Source organism: Asterias rubens, chromosome 16, assembly GCF_902459465.1.
Source record: "Asterias rubens chromosome 16, eAstRub1.3, whole genome shotgun sequence".
NCBI classification, from domain to species: Eukaryota; Metazoa; Echinodermata; class Asteroidea; order Forcipulatida; family Asteriidae; genus Asterias; species Asterias rubens.
In genome coordinates this window covers 3,129,808-3,147,669 of record NC_047077.1, presented here as the reverse complement: position 1 = coordinate 3,147,669, position 17,862 = coordinate 3,129,808, and the positions used below count along the sequence as shown (strand labels likewise).

The following is a 17,862-nucleotide window of genomic DNA, read 5'->3' as shown; positions in this document are numbered from 1 at the left end:
TTTGAGTTGAATGAAAATTTTGCAATTTTTCACAATTTTAAATGTTCAATGTATGAGATGTACATATTTGCACAAAACATCAGCATTAGTTTGACATTGAATGCATGCACCAACAAATCCGCTTAATCATTTCATTCATACATAAACATAAGCACTTTTGCTTTAAAAAAAAAAAAGCTCACCAGCCAAAAGTGTACAAATTAAAAATTTACCAGCGATTAAAGTTTAACAATAATATTCTCTTGTTTCTTAAAATGACACTGGTCAAGGGTTGACGCATGGCAACACAAACTTTTAGCACAATAGAATCTTGCTTAACATAAACTGGCTTCCAGCCAAATTTTCATGCAATTCTAATATCATATGAGAGGTTTGCATGTGATCTTAGCTTAGCAGATACATTTGCTAAGTAATATTTTTTCTGCTGAACACCTTTGTAGATCTGGCCCCCATGAAAACATTTACATTGCTGCTTCACTGGCGATTATATTAACTTGTGTACAACGGCTATACGTCACATAGACCTCAAAAATTGATGACGTATTATGACGTATCCGTTCATGTAAGAGTATCGGTGACTCTGCGAAACCTCTCTATTAACTGGAACCAAAACTCTAGTATCATGGTCAACAACAATAATTTGTAAATAAAAAGCCTCCAAATCTTTTGACTTTAGACATTACTGTAAAAACTTGAAACAGTCTTGCCTTGTCCAACCCTCACCAGTGTGTTTTGAGTAGCAAAATTAACAGATGCGTTTCATTAACCTGCGAGCTATCCACCTCTATAAAATAGCTGGATTGCAATAAGTGTCATCAGCTGCCATATTTGATGACTTGTGTACGCGCGAAGAGCTACCATTGGCTGAGAGTCACGGGCAGCGCGTACACGCGTGCACTTTTCCAGTGTAAAATACATCAAAGATGGTGGTTAATGACGCGTATTGCAACCCATCTATAGCTATCCACAAGTAGTGCAGGCAACAAACTTCATGAATATGTATGAGGGTTTCTGTTTGGGCATTATTGCTATTCAGCCTATGTTGTGTAAGGCTGTCTGAAAAGGAGAAAGAAAAGTGTAGATATTATTGTTTGATTAAAAATAAGTAGACCCACTGCAAATGTACCGTGGAGTAACCCTGTTTGTTGTCAGATGGGTTTGGAGGGTGGGGGATCATCCTGAGGTACGTATTCGGCCAATAGTGGATGCAGGCCTAATACTTCATGGAGGCAACAAAGGCGATTGCCTCCATGCCCACTGATCATTGCCTTGGTGCCCTAGAAATGTTCCAAGTAGAAAATTACAATTTCCTCAAAGGGTGCCCTTTTCAAGAAGAAAATGCTTTGGTGCCCTTGCCCTTTCAAAAACAAAGCACACAGGCCTGGTGGGTGAAATGTTTGCAGTAAATGAAAAATTGACTCCTCACAATTATTTAGGTGTAGAAACATTTGCAATGGGTCTTAAGGTTTGGACTGCTTCATTTTTCTGAGTTATTACAACTAGTACTACACAGTGTGACTTGCAATTCATTGACCATCCATGGCTGATACAAATTTGGTTGTTTGAATGATTTCTGTGGCTTGGAATGGTGATGCATTTTCATAACGAAATCCATATTTGTTTTTCATGAGTTTTGTGTAATGCAAGTAGCCTTAGAATTGGCCATTTGAAGATAAAAAATGAGCACATATTTGTTTTGTGTCTGATGGTCCTTACGTCAAATGCTTCTAATTTCAAAGAGATTTCAGCAGAAGTTTTGTGAGGAAATATTGTACAAGGTACCAGTTGCAAGCAGTATACATGTTGGATTTTGGCTGGTAACCTATATCCGCTAAGCAAATTTCGCTTTGCTAGCTAAGCAGATAGATATACATGTACATGTCACGGCTCGGGTGTAACAGTCCAACCCTTAGTACTGTTTTTTTACATGTAGGTGAATTGTTGCCATGTTGGAGTTAAAAATAGCAATGACATGCATGCATATTCATGAGTAGCATCTACATAGCTCATGAATATTCAGCATGAGCTAATTTAGGGTCTGGTTTTCACCACTGTCTATTCAGGCAGGCATTTTACATTTAATGTGTGTTAAATATTTTTGACGCACACTGTGACTAATGCACTGACTTTCTTATTGTACCGGTGTTTCTTTTTAGAGAAGTTGTCCATGGTCGCGGAAGGATTGACGATAGAAAGTTTTAAAACTTACACAATGAAATAAAAGACCAAGTTAAATGATGAACATTGAAGAAAGCAGGTCAGTAGGAGACTTAAGTTCATACCAGCTGGTAAGCAGAAACTATTGCTGAGAAAATGTATTTACTTAGCGAATGTAAAAGTGGCACGTACTGTAGTGTGAAAATACATGTAGTGTGGAACTCATTGTGGTTTGGCCGATAAAGTGTTATTGCTCAGGAAGATTTATTCGTGCTTAGAAAATCTTGTGCTTACCAGCTTGATAAAGTTGCTTAGTGGAGTCAGCTTCAAATGGATGGTTTAAGCATAATTTGACATGTACTGTACACTAACCAGAGGTCGACCTTGCCTTCAATTTCATTTTCTGATTCTATGGCATTTTGATATCTTTAATTATTTATGAGCACAAATTACCTGGCTGCAGCATTAATGAAAATGCAACGGCTTTGTTTTTGAACCCAGCTCTTGCAGTCTGACATCCTTCCGTTGCCATGGATATGTTCCTTTTTCCATCTACATTAGCGTTCGTTAGTATTCTTTAATGAGGCCAAATAAATCTTCAGTACGCAAATATAAAAAGTGGTTTGTAGTGTTATCTTTTTGTTTTGTTAAATGTATACAAAGTGCTTTGTATGCAATAATGTGTCGAGGCCGAGTGGTTGAGAGCATCGAATTCAAGTTCTGGTGGTTAAAGCCATTGGACCCTTTCGGTACACAGATTTACAAATAACTTACAGGGTTTACAGAAGGTAGTGGTGAAAGACTTCTCTTGCAATATTATTCCATGAAATGCTTTATTTTTTTAGAAAACAGTAAAACAATATCAATTCTCGATAGCGAGAATTACGGATTTATTTTAAACGCATGTCATGACACGGCGAAACGCGTGGATACAAGGGTGGGTTTTCCCGTTATTTTCTCCCGACTCCGATGACCGATTTAGCCTAAATTTTCACAGGTTTGTTATTTGATATAGAAGTTGTGATACACGAAATGTGGGCCTTGGACAATACTGTTTACCGAAAGGGTCCAATGGCTTTAAGGCATCAAAGTGTGGGTTTGAATCCCGGTAATGACACTTCCCAGTCAAAGGATTTATTAGAAACTTTAGGCTGGTTCTAAGTTAAGATGAGTAACTCATCCTAACTCTGTGTGAAATCCATCCCTTGTGGGTTAGTCATCGGAGCGCGGGTTTGAATCTCGGTCAGGACACTTGTGCCCTTACTTTAAAGCAAGTTGTCTTACCATAATTGCTTCTCTCTACCCAGGGGTATAAATAGGTACCTGCAGGGGTAGAGGTTGATACTATGTTTCAAAACGTCCTCAGACACACTTTTTAAATTACTCAACCACACATTCATTAGGTACTTTTCATCTTCAAATTTATTCACATTGATTTTAAGTTGAATATTTAATTTTACACTTTATGTTATTCTTCATATAAAATTACATGTTAAAAATATCTGATTTGAATATATGAAATGATTAAGAAGTTGTTTTATTGGAAGACAATTAAGGTATTTCATATTTGGCAAATGCTTAGTTTAATTTCACACACAAATTGGACAGAATTATTATTTTACATTTAATCAAAGTATGGAAATCATTTTGCTAAAGAAATTAACATAAATTTGAACTTAAAAGAATCATCTCATTCAAATGATATCAATTTTGATTGCAAAACGACTGAAAGTGTTTCCGGTTCATCTAATTTTTGAGTTGGTTGGGTGGGGGACAAATTACTCACCAGCATAAAATCAACGAAAATTAAACGGCAGAAGTGGAAAAATATATTGACATGTCTCATGGTTTCTCAAGGAAAGTGTTATTGGGTGCGTTCGATTAGCTTCCCTGGGTCGACCCCGCGGTGCTCATTCGGGTGAGCCCCTGACAAGAGCTAATCGAACTATCACTCTCGCCCTCTCGTGGTAACGTCATGCACCTCCCTAAGTGACCCACTCCACAAGCAGGGCACTTTGGGTTCACCCGGGTGAGCCCCTGGAATGACATCAAAGCTATTCGAATGTACTGGGGGCAGACCTGGGTCGACCAAGGGAAGCTAATCAAACGCACCAATTAAAAACAAATCACCAAATTAGCTACCATGATTGAGAAAAAAACTCCACTAAAAACCCAGAATTTCAAAAGCATGGATTTACCCGGCATAAATGTTGCCCAGTACAATCCCCGGAACTCTCCCCGAGTACCCACGCTTTGGTCTTACAAATGCATGATAAGCTTTAGTACACTTTCATGGATTGTTCAAACATGTTGGCTAGATCTTCTTCAGTCTGCTCTCGAGGGGCGAGCTTCGTCACACGTTTCTGGAAGAGAGAATCACAGAATATAAGATTTAGAGGTGTGCAGAAAAATGAAAGAGTATTAAACCAAAAAGGGATTTGTTTTTGTTTTTAGAAAAATAGATTGGGAAATTTCAGTTCAGGTCATGACCTGTACTTTGAAATTTTTAGTTGAGTGGAAGTAAATCAAATCTTGCAGCTGTTCGTGGCGGCTGTGGGCATTCTGGTACAAGCCGTTTTTGACCGCTGTTGGCATTTTGGTACAAGTTGTTTGTGGCCGCTGTGGGCATTTTGGTACAAGCTGTTTGTGGCCGCTGTGGGCATTCTGGTACAAGCCGTTTGTGGCTGCTGTTGGCATTTTGGTACAAGTTGTTTGTGGCCGCTGTGGGCATTTTGGTACAAGCCGTTTGTGGCCGCTGTGGGCATTCTGGTACAAGCCGTTTTTGGCCGCTGTTGGCATTTTGGTACAAGCCATTTGTGGTCGCTGTGGGCATTTTGATACAAGCCGTTCGTGGCGGCTGTGGGCATTCTGGTACAAGTTGTTTGTGGCCGCTGTGGACATTTTGGTACAAGCTGTTTGTGGTCGCTGTGGGCATTCTGGTACAAGCCGTTTTTGGTCGCTGTGGGCATTTTGGTACAAGTTGTTTGTGGCCGCTGTGGGCATTTTGGTACAAGCTGTTTGTGGCCGCTGTGGGCATTCTGGTACAAGCCGTTTTTGGCCGCTGTTGGCATTTTGGTACAAGTTGTTTGTGGCCGCTGTGGACATTTTGGTACAAGCCGTTTGTGGCCGCTGTGGGCATTCTGGTACAAGCCGTTTTTGGCCGCTGTTGGCATTTTGGTACAAGTTGTTTGTGGCCGCTGTGGGCATTTTGGTACAAGCCGTTCGTGGCGGCTGTGGACATTCTGGTACAAGCCGTTTTTGGCCGCTGTTGGCATTTTGGTACAAGCCGTTTGTGGCCGCTGTGGTCTCTAAACGGTTTTAAAAACAGAATACAGCAATTGTTCCTACCTGTGGAAGGGTTCCCTTGACTAGATCTGGAATATCATCTTTAGTGTATCCTAATGCCAGCAGTCCATCATCAACCTTCAAGTCATACATGTATTGTCTCATCACATCGGCTACCACCTTACCAGCATCTTCCTTCTTCCTGTTGGTAATATCAGCACCTGAAAAAGTACCAGATCAGGTTTCAGATTTGTATAGATCTAGGGTCGATTTCAAAGCTTTGCCAAGCTGTTTAGTACATCAGACTCATGGTCTGGTTGCCGAGTCATCAGAGTGTGGGTTCGAATCCCGGTCATTACACTTGTGTCCTTGAGCAAGACACTTCACTAAGTGCATCAGACTCAAGTTCTAGTCACTGATTCATTGAGGTGCGAGTTCGAATCCCGGTCATTACACTTGTGTCCTAAATTGAAGGCTTGCCTAAATCCAAGTTCTGCACGGGCTTAATTATTTTGGAAGTTTACTATCCCAAGTGGATTTGGAAAGGAACTTTCCAGAGCCTTTCCTGCTTTGGAATCTGTCCTATGTGGACCTCTTAGAACTCCTGTGTAGACCCTCGTTGGATGTCAATTCCTGAGCGGCTTGAGGCTAATGTGATATAGCCACAGGAGGACAAGCTAGACCAGCAAGCCCCAACTCAAAGTTGCCTGAAATTGGATAGGCTACATGTAGGGCTACATGTTGTACAACACATCAATCCAACTCAGGGAGGGCGGCTGGCATAAAACTGAGGCATAAAAACTAGAAAGAAAGGTGGAAAATTGAAATCAGAGTAGAGTGGAGCGCCAGCCAAGTCGGACTCAATGCAGTTCAAAAAGGAGACTGGTAAGTACCCCCCAAAAATCAAAAACAAAAAATAAATAAATAAATTAATAAAAATACCATGCCACATTCACAACTTTTGACTGTTATCCTGCAAGTTTTTATCCCGCTCTACGAAATTTTGACCAAGGTCTTTTCATGCAATTTTTACTACATGTATGTTTCAAACTTTTCTTGATCGTAAATATTTCCTGAAAATACCTACCAAGGGCCTCGGCTGCTTGCAGATGTCTCTCTGGGCACATGGGTGCAGTAAACTGGAAAACAGCCGGTGACGTCACGACTACCGATAGACCATGAGGCTATGAAGGGGAAGAACATAGAAGCAAAAGTTAGTCTCGCATAATAGGAGACTTTCCAACGCTAGGCGGCAGCAGACATACCGGGTAAATTTCCATTGTTTACGTAGTTCTGAACATGCGCATAATTCTGAGAACAATGGATTTACCCGGTAAGTCTGCTGCCCTCTATCGTCCCAGAAAGTCTCCCATTAGTCTTTTTAAAGGCAAAGCGTACCTGTGGTTTTTGGAACCACTCGGTTGTTTTAATCCCGTATAAATGTAGATGTATACAATGAAACTAACATGTGAAAACTTCATTTCAAAAGGTGGTCACGTAAATGAGATATCGCAACAAGTCCGGAGTAATGGGGAACTTTCGGGACGCTTGGTGGCAGCAGACTTACCAGGTAATATCCATTGTTCTTGATAATGTGCGCATGCTCAGAACTACGTGAACAATGGAAATTTACCTGGTAAGTCTGCTGCCACCTAGCATTCCAAAGTCTCCTATTAAAGCCAGGCACGATGGATAATCCATAATTGGAGTACACAATCTGAGAACTGTTACTGTCAGTAACGCTTCTCAGATCCAAATTTGGAGGATAGAAACTAATAGATATACTTAACCACCTTACTTCAAAGTGAAATGTTTCTCAAAGTGCTTTATATCAAAAGCTGTTGTACTTCTTACCAAGTAAGTTTTTATTGCCATTATTTTTAAGAGTGATAACCAAACGTATACCTTCCCTTTAAACAAAATGTATAGCTAATAGTAATACAAACTACTTTTTCCCCAAAGTGGTGTTGTTTGTGACAGATATCACAAACTGTGTCAACAAAATGAAATAGAAAAGGGTGGGACACGTAGCAAGGATTGCAGACAAGCTTCTTTATTGGTAAAGGTAATTTGATTTTAAACTTTTGTTTTACTGTTAAACCAATCCCAACTGTTACACTATACAAGTGTTGCACGCTGTGACTGGGGTCCATGGCGTTTTGTACACCCGAGGGGGAAAATGGCACCCGAGGCGAGGCCGATGCGAGGCCGAGGGTGCCATTTGCCACCGAGAGGGTGTACAAAACCCATGGACCCCAGTCCCAGCTTGCAACAATTGTTTTGTTATACCTTGGTAACATGGTTATTCCTCTTCTCGAAGTTCTTTTGTCATCTTCAAGCATTATTTTGACGAGGTAATGCATAGTTTAATCATGGTTTAATAAGCAGACAAACAATTCTTCACTGTTCCCTTGAACCCGCGTGTGCTTCATACACAGCGCTGGAAATCGACCAACGGTGGGAACGATCAAGGTGATCTACACCGGTTAACACCACTTTTTATGTTACCCGCCGCGCTGTGATCCTTAGCCATGGTACATGCGTTTTTGTTGCATGTCACGTGATTGGTTCTCGATCTCGACTAATCAAACTTCACAATTTATTACCAAGGTATAACAAACTCTTTTGTAACACAAGACAGCACACACTTCCTTGCAATTTTTTCACAAGTTAGTCTCGGGTGATATCCCTTGAAAATTAAAGGATCAGAAATTTGAAATATGCCCACTCCAACAATCACGATGTTAAAAACTGTACATGTAATTGTCATAAACAAAATTACCACAATAGGATGGTCTGCACTGTACTCATCGGCTTGGAACTTCTTCACCATACCGGCAATGGGGTAAGACATGCCATGACTGTGGAAAGAAACAAGTCAATATTCAGAGAAAGAAACAATTTTAGTTGAAAATTCATCTCCGTCCCAAAAAGGGGAGGTCAATTGAATTGGATAAATAACTAAAATAAAAATAAAATTAAACTTCAAGATAAAAGTTGTGATGCGATTTTCCTAGAATTCTCTGGTGGCAGAGTTGGGATGTATGTACCTAGAGTTTTCCCAATAGCAGAGATTGGATATACCTAGAGTTATCTGGTGGCAGAGGTGGGATTAATCTTGAGATCTCTGGAGGAAGTGTTAGGATTTAGCCTAATAGGAAACACACTGGTCTACCTGTGTCTTTTAGGCTTCCAATACTAGTGGAAATATTTGCTTTTAACACATCCTTAGTTTCATATACAAAAATAAATATTAGAAAGACGTAACTCTCCCCAACTCACCATAAATGCACCCCAGCATTACCGAATCCAACTCCAGCAAAGACACTAGCAAGATGCATTGCAGATCGAGCTTCAAAATCCTCTGGATCGTTCACAGACCTCAACGATAACAAGTGAGAATAATATTAATTTTGTGTTTTACCCATACACCGATGTGTGTTAGCACTGCATACTCAGTACTTTCCCGAGTCCTGTGAAAAAATATCACAGGCATGTTATTCGGTTGGGATTCGAACCCACGACCCTTGCAATTCTAGAGCAGTGTCTTACCAACTAGACTACCGAGGTTGCCCGGTAGCTAGAGGCAGTTCGAATCCTATGTTATGGCAGCGGGTACCGCAACGATAATGTTATTCTTTATCCCCGATGCAAATTTAACATCCCTTAAGTGAGAATAATATATACATTAGAAACTTGCACAGCAGATGAATACTTGAACTTACCCCACAAAAAGTTCTGGTTTTGTTCCTTTTGGTTTATCGTCAAACCCAACGGCACTGTGACTCAATGTTTTTTGCACAGACCCTCTTGTAAGGCCTGCGCTAAATGTTCCATTCTTGCCAAGTCAAACTCAAATGGTTTTCGCACTTTAAAAGTCGTGCAACTAAAACGACGATAGTTGAATTTAATAACATAGTTTGCCGCACTTCAAGTAATTAAAAATAGCGATGTGGGAAAATATTTCTAACGAGCATGGGGCATGATGTAAATTCTAGCTGTGACACTCAAATAATGACAAAATTATAATGATATGGCAGGTTTGTAAAGCGCATCTCCCAACTTTGATACGACAAGAGCGTGACGTTTGTCACCATGTCAAGCAACTTCCGCGCAGCACGACAGAACTTGCCATGCTACACAATAGACCGTATTGAATATGATGTCACCATTCAAAAATCTGCCCTACAACATGGCGTCTGTGCCAAATCATGCGTCTGTGCATTATTGTGCTGTAGAAATCAAACCGAGATTGCTGCATGCTTCATTGATGTATGCGTTTGGACGAGCATAGGGTTTGCTCTACAAGATGGCGACTTTCATAGCAACACAGGGGTTATTCAATACGGTCTGTAGTGTCAAACTTAAAACAAAAGATTGTGTTAAGTCTTGCCCTTTTGTCAAATTTAATTCATCAATTCGAATTGTTTCATTTGAACAGAATCAACATTGGGATTCAACATTTTAGCTGAGTGTGTCTTACCTAATGAAGTACTACTTCTGTTAGGTGTAAAGAAAGATATTCTGTGTGAAGAAAGAAATTTTCCGATGGAAATGGCAACCTTGTTGCATCTTGCTTCGATTTACCATCAAACCCAAAGGAGCTGTGTCTCAATGTTTTTGCACAGACCTTTTTGTAAGTGAAAGTCATGCATTTCAGCTGAGTGTGTCTTACCTAATGAAGTACTTCTTAATGACTGACATTGCTTGTAGTGACCAGATATCACTGATTGGGTTACTGCCCTGGTAGGCTGGACGCTCTATGGGGTTACTAGGACGTGGTGTTCTCTCATCGTATGGGATTGCTGTGAAGGACTCTAATGCATGACTGGAGTGGGAAATAAAAACTCGCACTAAACAAAAAGAGTCTTCTCTAAAAAGACAAATAAATCCTGATGCATTTTACAAGATGTTTGCCGTCTCTTAAACTTCCGCTTTTTAGTTTGATTTTTCTGTTGTGTCTTTTATTTTTATTTCTTCTTTGGTTACCTTGCTCAGTTTGTTCAGATTCTTTACAAGGGTTAGAGTCATATGTCTCCTGAAAAGATCAAAACATTGTCGATGCCAGCATTCATACATTAGGCCTAATGTAGTAAGTAACAACGAGTTCTCTGTTTAACGGGACAGATGTATCCCCCTAGTATGGTTTGGGCACAGGCCTGGTGACCAGTGTTTTTTTTCTTCTTCGTTTTCTTTATGCGTTATGCGCCTTTGATCATGTGTATGTAAGGGGAGCATTTTAAATATTATTATTACCTAAAAATTGTTCATATTATCATCTAACATGTTTTCCGTGTCCCGTTAATATCTTCAACTTACCACAGTACATCGAACCCACTGTATGTAGCTACTCTATTTGGCATATGCATCACATGTAACGGGTCTACAATGCCAAGCAATGGTCTGATTGCACGACTTCCAATTCCTAAACAAGACAACACAAAAAAGTGACACTTGGTAACAAAGTTTTGTCATCGTTGCTTAGTAGAAACTAACCTTTCACTTTGTAGAAAAAAATGGACAGGATATGTTTTAAAATGTCATATAAAATAAAAAATATGCGTGATTCTATGGGTGCATTCGTTTAGCTTCCCTGGGTCATCCCCGGTCTGCCCTGGTGCGTTCGAATAGCTTTGACGTCATTCCAGGGGCTCATCCAGGTCAGCCCCCAGTGCCCTGCTTGTGGTGTGGGTCTTTTGGGGGCTGGCCCCATGTAAACGACGTCACTACGAGAGCGGTGAGTGGTCGTTTGTTTAGCTCTTGTCAGGGGCTCAGCCCAGTGAGCACCGCGGGGTAGACCCAGGGAAACTAAACGAACCCACCTATATTTAACAGTTCCACATGACTTGATATAGGCCACCAGAAATTATTTCACTAACAGCGCTGCTAACATTTGCATCTTGCAATCAAGGAGATTTTGTACAACAAGCAGGGAGATATTTAGAATCCCATTCAAATAGGAAACAAGCAATAATCACAGAACTTTACAAAATCGTTCATGAGAACATGGAGAGATTGGTTTATTTTCAGGAAACTTTCTGTGGTACGAGGGAGAGTTGGCAGCACTGCAATTAGTCTGTAAAGGTGAAATTTTACCGTTCAGGTTACCATGGCAACTAAATACATACCTGTCTTAGCCTTGAGCGGCATGTAATCAAAGATGGCTACCCCGGTGGTCTCGCTACCTGTGCCTGCTGTCGTAGGTACTACAAACAAGTGAAAGGAATGCTGTTATGCAAGTATTTCAAACAGCTTGGGCGTACCTATGGTCCCCACTGTAAAATACTGTTCAACTGCCAAGAGGTTCCATGTTACATTAGTCGATGTTATTGCAAGCATATTCAGTTAACAAGTTTGGTTTACTTAAAATAGCAAATTTGTACATTGTATTTAGTGAGAAACTAGGACCAATTTCATAAGCTTCAGCACAAAAACTTGCTAAGCACAACAAAAATTATGCTTACCAGCCCAAATGCCATGTCACATGTACCATCTGATACTGGTGTCCTGTCATTATTTTTCTTAGCAGACAATTGAAAAATATGATTTTCTGCTTAAGCAACTTTATGAAACTGGGCCCTTTTCTATGGTGTGGGAGATCGTGGGTTGGAACAAAGTAATGGAAATTAAACTTCCAGTGTGCCACTCCGGTATGACTTACCAGCTAAGAGTGGTTTGACTTCTCCCCTAACTGGTAACCCTTTCCCTACGGGTGCATTCACATAGTCCAGGAAGTCTGCATCAGGGTTTGATGCATAGAGGTTAGCCGCCTTGCAGGTATCCATCACAGACCCTCCACCCACCGCCAGGAACGCATCAAAGTTACCAGCTTTAGCAAATGCTATTGCCTCCTTGAAACTGTATGGAGGATAACAAGATTATTGTTATACTTAATTTGGTTGTAACCCACCCACACCCACTCTGCACCCCACCCACACCCAATCTGCACCCAATCCACACCCACTCTGCACCCAACCCACACCCAATCTGCACCCCACCCGAACCCAATCCACACCCAATCTGCACCCCACCCACACCCAATCCGCATCCCCCCACACCTAATCCGTCTCCACCCACACCCAATCCGCACCCCACCGAAAACCAATCTGCACCCCACCCACACCAAAACCCCACCCCACCCACACCCCACCCACACCCCATCCACACCCGATCCGCACCCCACCGAAACCCAATCCACACCCCACCAACACCCAATCCGCACCCAACCGAAACCCAACCTGCACCCCAGCCACACCCAAACTACACCCCACCCACACCACATTCACACCCCAGCCACACCCCTAATGATATACCTGACATCCGTTGGTTCTACTCTGACATTCTGGAAGACATCATAGTTGACATGATGACGATGTAGCGATTCCTCCACTGCAGTCATAATGGGAAGGCTCATTATCTGAAGACAAAATGACACAAGAAAGTTAGCTTCAAACTCTAGAAAAAGACCATGGCCCAATTTCATAAAGCCTGTAAGCACAACAACTTGCTAAGCAAAGAATAGTATTGCTTAGTAGAAATAAGTAACCAGGGGTGGATTTAACAAAGGTAGTCCTAACTTAGGACTAGCCATAGGCAATGCTAAGAGACAGGACCAGTCCTAAGTTAGGATGAGTTACTGGTCCTAACTTAGGACTGGTCCTATCTCTGAGCATTGCCTATTTTCTAGGACTAGTCCTAAGTTAGGACTACCTTTGTGAAATCCACCCCAGACCAAATAGTTTGCATTGTTGTGGCTGGTTCCCCAAACAATTTTTGCCAAGCAAAGAAATTTGTCAGGCAGTAATTTTTGCTCAACAGCTTTATGAAATTGGGCCCAGAAATTATGAAATTGTGCTTAGCTACTTTGTTGTGTTTAAGCAGCTTCCAAGAAACTGGTCCATGGCTACACTGCAGTTACAGGCTGACTGGCTTGTGACTGGCTTCTGGCACCCCCGAGCAAAGATATTGACAAAATAAGGAGACCACCAACAAAGGGATAGATAGATCAGTTAGTAGAGCGCTGGCACATTAACTCAGAGGGCGCAGAATCAAGTCCAGCTCCAGTCAGCCTTTTCTTTGTTCAACACTACAATATGTTGAGAATTACTGAAAACAAAATTATCACCAAGTTGTAAGTATTTCCATAATAATGAAGTAAAGGACGGTAAAAAGATTTTAAGTTACCTGCTTATCTGTCATGACGCACACTTTCTTTGCCCCAAGATTTTGAAAATCCTGAAAAAAATTCATGGATACAAAACAGTTATTTCAAAATATTAAATTCCTGTTTTTTAGTCTGATAAATACCTTGAAATTCTGTTGAGTAAAGTATAAATACTACCAAAAGAGAAATGAGATAATTCTTCTCTTACACATGCATAAGAGCTTGTTTAAAGATACTGGGCACTATTGGTAATTGTCAAAGACCAGTCTTCTCACTTGGTGTGTCTCAGCATATGCATAAAATAACAAACCTGTGAAAATTTGAGCTAGATTGGTTGTCGGAGTTGCGAGATATCTATGAAAGAAAAAAACACCCTTGTCACACGAAGTTGTGTGCTTTCAGATGCTTGATTTCGAGACCTCAAATTCTAAATGTGAGGTCACGAAATCAAAATCGTGGAAAATTACTTCTTTCTCAAAAACTACGACACTTCAGAGGGAGCCGTTTCTCACAATGTTTTCTACTACCAACCTCTCCCCATTACTCGTTACCAAGTAAGGTTTTATGCTAACAAATATTTTGAGTTATTACCAATAGTGTCCACTGCCTTTAAATAAAAAGAGTTAACTGCATGCCAAATTGTGTTAGAAAGTTTTTCCTCATTTTGATTCTGGTCTGGTATATATAAATCTCTGGTCCAGTAAACATTTTGAGCTACAAGCCCTGCAGTCTTGTAAAGTTCTTCACCAAATTCAAGCCCTGAGTAAGGTATTGACCCCTTGCACGCGTATCACACGCAGCGACCAATGCCACGCTCACCATGTTGGTGGGCAGTTAGGTTTACGTGTATGAACGCCGCGTCGCCTAAAATGCACACTTTACTGCATAACGCGCAGCATAGTTATACATAAAACGTACAGTGAAATTGCCCACCAGTATGGCGCATTCAAGATTTTTCTGCTGATGACGTCAGGTGAAATGGGTTAATATTGCATCTATGAACATCTCATGTAGAACCAAAAAGCACTGATGATACCCAAGCCTACATCCGTATGGACTGTAAAACTTATAAAAGTGGTAACCCTGTATCAGCCCTAGGAGTAGGTGGCAATGGTCCCTGGAAAAGACACTTGTAGCCCACACCTTGAAGTGGCCTTCAGGACTTGTGTGTCTGGCGACTTGCATAAAACAATTTTTTTTTTTAAATGCATATATTTTTGGGTTTCACCGATGGTCACTCTTAAAATCTGAGCTGAAAAAAAAGTGCTTAGAAACGTTATATAAGTTGGGTCGTAAAACTTACCATTCCAACTTCTTGTGTGACTCCCTTGCCATACCGGATGTTGGAGCAGGCCATCTTAATGAGGAAAAAAATTCGAATTTATTTTATGATGGATGCCTGGAGAAAACAACATAAATGCAGCAAGATCAGAACAGATGGACACAAAATAAGACAAAGATCGGACAAAGCTAACTCAAGTTTGTTTTGGCTTGATTAACATGGTTGACCAACAAGGATTGGTCTTGTAAATGATTGGCTGAAAGTTTGGCAGGAGCAAATGTACTGTTAGTTTGTCACAGCTTATGCTAGCAAAAAAACAATATTGTGCGTGTGAAAAAACTCCAGCTTATAAGCTGTGGCAAAAAAATCAAGGTACTCTTGATACATTGTCATTTGTCAATAGAGTCCAAATATAAAATGGCATGTTCTTGCAGAAATTTGCAGTGGCCCTCTACTGGTGAAAACAGATGAGTGGAGACGAAGCACACGAATTATGCAGTAGGCCATGGCAGGCCTTTATGCTTCTTGTTTGAAAGGGCCAGGGCACCAAGGCCTTTTCTCTTGGTAAAGGGCACCCTATGAGGAAATTGAAAGCAATTCAAGGGCACCAAAGCAATGACCATGGCATCTGGTCTTGGCCTCTCTTGCCCCTGGTCTTGGCCTTTGTGCTGCTTTAACAGTTTCCCAAGAGATTGTCCAATGCCCAAAGCAAAATTAAAATGGCCTTGCTCTCTCAAAGACAAATTTCCAGTCCTGAGCATCCCTTGCAAATATCACTCAAACCCTCTTGGCAAATTCGCAAAGACTTTTCCAAAGGCAACTTTCCCTTTATATACTGTACCTCAAATGCATACTCGGGTTGACTGGCTGATTCAGTTGAGCCAGAACAGACATGTTTAGGAGTAGTGCGAGGTTGATTTAAACGGAATGCTTGGGAGTGAGCTGGACAACGGCATCTTAAGAAATAAGCAAAGAATATTTTGTTATTGTAATATGAGGTAAATGCAGATCCTACATCATGTTGGTTTGGGGCAGACCCCTTTTTCAAATGACAAAACAAAAAGGAAAGAAACTTATTTTGTTCTCACAATTTGTTTCTGAAATATTTGTCTGACTGAGGAATAAAATAACTGAAGTAAGAGTGAGATAATAAAGTACTTGGTATGTTCCTTACTCTTGATAAAAAATATGGATGGCAGGGATAGTTTAGTTGGTACACAGGCTTTGAGTTTCGTTATTTAAGGGGCAAAGCAATCCTCGACTGGTAAGGCCGGGGGTACTTCTAGAAACTATAACTTAAAAAAAATATACAAGGCTCCTCCATTTATATAATTTTTAGAAGTAGGCATGGGGCACTTCTACGTGGAAATGAGTTGGAACTTTGCAGAGGGCACCACAGTACAAGCACAGAGCACTACGACAATTTAAGTGGGTGCCATGGATGGGTTATTTCGTATGATGAGTATGACATGTATGACGAGTTGACAGGGACGACAACAATGGTGAATGCATGTTGTTGGTAAAGAAAAGAGACTTAGATACATGTACTTTAAAGGCAGTGGATACTATTGGTAATTACTTAAAATAATTATCGGCATAAAACCTCAATTGGTAACGAGTAATGGGGAGAGGTTGATAGTATAAAACATTGTGAGAAACGGCTCCCTCTGAAGTGACGTAGTTTTCGAGAAAGAAGTAATTTTCCACGAATTTGCTTTTGAGACCTCAAGTTTAGAATTTGAAGACTCGAAATCAAACATCTAAAAGCACACAACTTCGTGTGACAAGGGTTTTTTTTTCTTTCATATTTATCACGCAACTCCCGACGACCAGTCGAGCTCAAATTTTCACAGTTCTGTTATTTTATGCATATGTTGATATACACCAAGTGAGAAGACTGGTCTTTGACAATTACCAATAGTGTCCACTGTCTTTTAAAACATTTTATCCATCTCATCTGGCATCTATTCTAATTAATTGTCATCTTTTCTTTCTTTCACCCGATTCAAATTTAATTCATCATCACTTGTCTGAAAATGTTGATTATTCAGATAAAAACTTTACTATTTATTACACATCACAACATTTTGAAGAATGCAAACTCAGCAAGTTAGGTTCAGACCATGGAGGTAGAATATTCAAAGCCAGCACAGCTGCAATGCAGTGTACAAAAGGTAGTTATGTAACTGAAGCCATGCGTCCATTGCATTGTGAATAAGCCGCCGGTCATACTTGAGTGCACACAGCCACCTGCGATATGCAGCCGCAGGAGAAGGCACGCCACGTAGTCACTGGACCTCGGCGAAAAGTTTCCACAAAACAGTAGGAATCTTCTGCAATAAATATCTCTGCCCCCCCACTACATGTCTCTTGAGTTAAATGCACAATTTAGTAATAAAATCATAGAATTTACAGGTCAACTTACGCCGCTTTTCCAACATCTTGCAAGAGACGAAAAACATTCGCCGTTCCTGCCATTTTGTTCAGCTGCGGGTGTAACCTCAATTTCAAGAATGTTTCTTCAAACCCTCTAAAATTGATACATTCAAACCAACCAGAATTCGAATAGATTTCTCAAAAAAGTTACTATATTATTTATTAGTTACAGAATATACAACTTGACAGATATGTTTGTGGTATTTAAATTAAAATGATAAAAAAACTATTAAAAAGTTCTTAAAAAGTTGTTTTGAGAGAGAGTCTAACCATGGAGGTCAAAATCCACCACCGATTGAAAGATTACATTTAATCAAATAATTATTACGTAATCAAATCCCGCCTACAAAAGAGTACACCATTATTCTCTGGCGATTATATCATAAACGTAGCATAATTATAATCATTTAATCCTATGGTTAACATAAAAAAAACTACAGAACACTGAAACTACTCCAAACTTCCCAGCCGTTTCATCAGCCGACAAAAGAGGGCGTGATTTCTTTTAATTATGAACTTTGACCTTTACATATGATGT

The 17,862-nt window shown here is 40.4% G+C and overlaps 1 protein-coding gene across 1 annotated transcript; it reads right to left on the bottom strand.

Moving 5' to 3' along the window:
• Positions 1-4,219: 4,219 nt before the first annotated feature.
• LOC117300665 (hydroxyacid-oxoacid transhydrogenase, mitochondrial-like) lies at positions 4,220-17,400 on the bottom strand. Its single transcript, XM_033784375.1, has 14 exons — positions 17,314-17,400; positions 15,730-15,844; positions 14,910-14,963; positions 13,627-13,677; positions 12,756-12,859; positions 12,104-12,300; positions 11,571-11,648; positions 10,762-10,867; positions 10,118-10,270; positions 8,725-8,823; positions 8,225-8,303; positions 6,530-6,626; positions 5,506-5,663; positions 4,220-4,520 (listed from the first exon to the last, which is right to left on the bottom strand). The coding sequence occupies exons 1-14, from the start codon at positions 17,364-17,366 to the stop codon at positions 4,437-4,439; spliced, it is 1,428 nt and encodes a 475-aa protein (XP_033640266.1). The 5' UTR covers positions 17,367-17,400; the 3' UTR covers positions 4,220-4,436.
• Between the last annotated feature and the right edge of the window lie 462 nt (positions 17,401-17,862).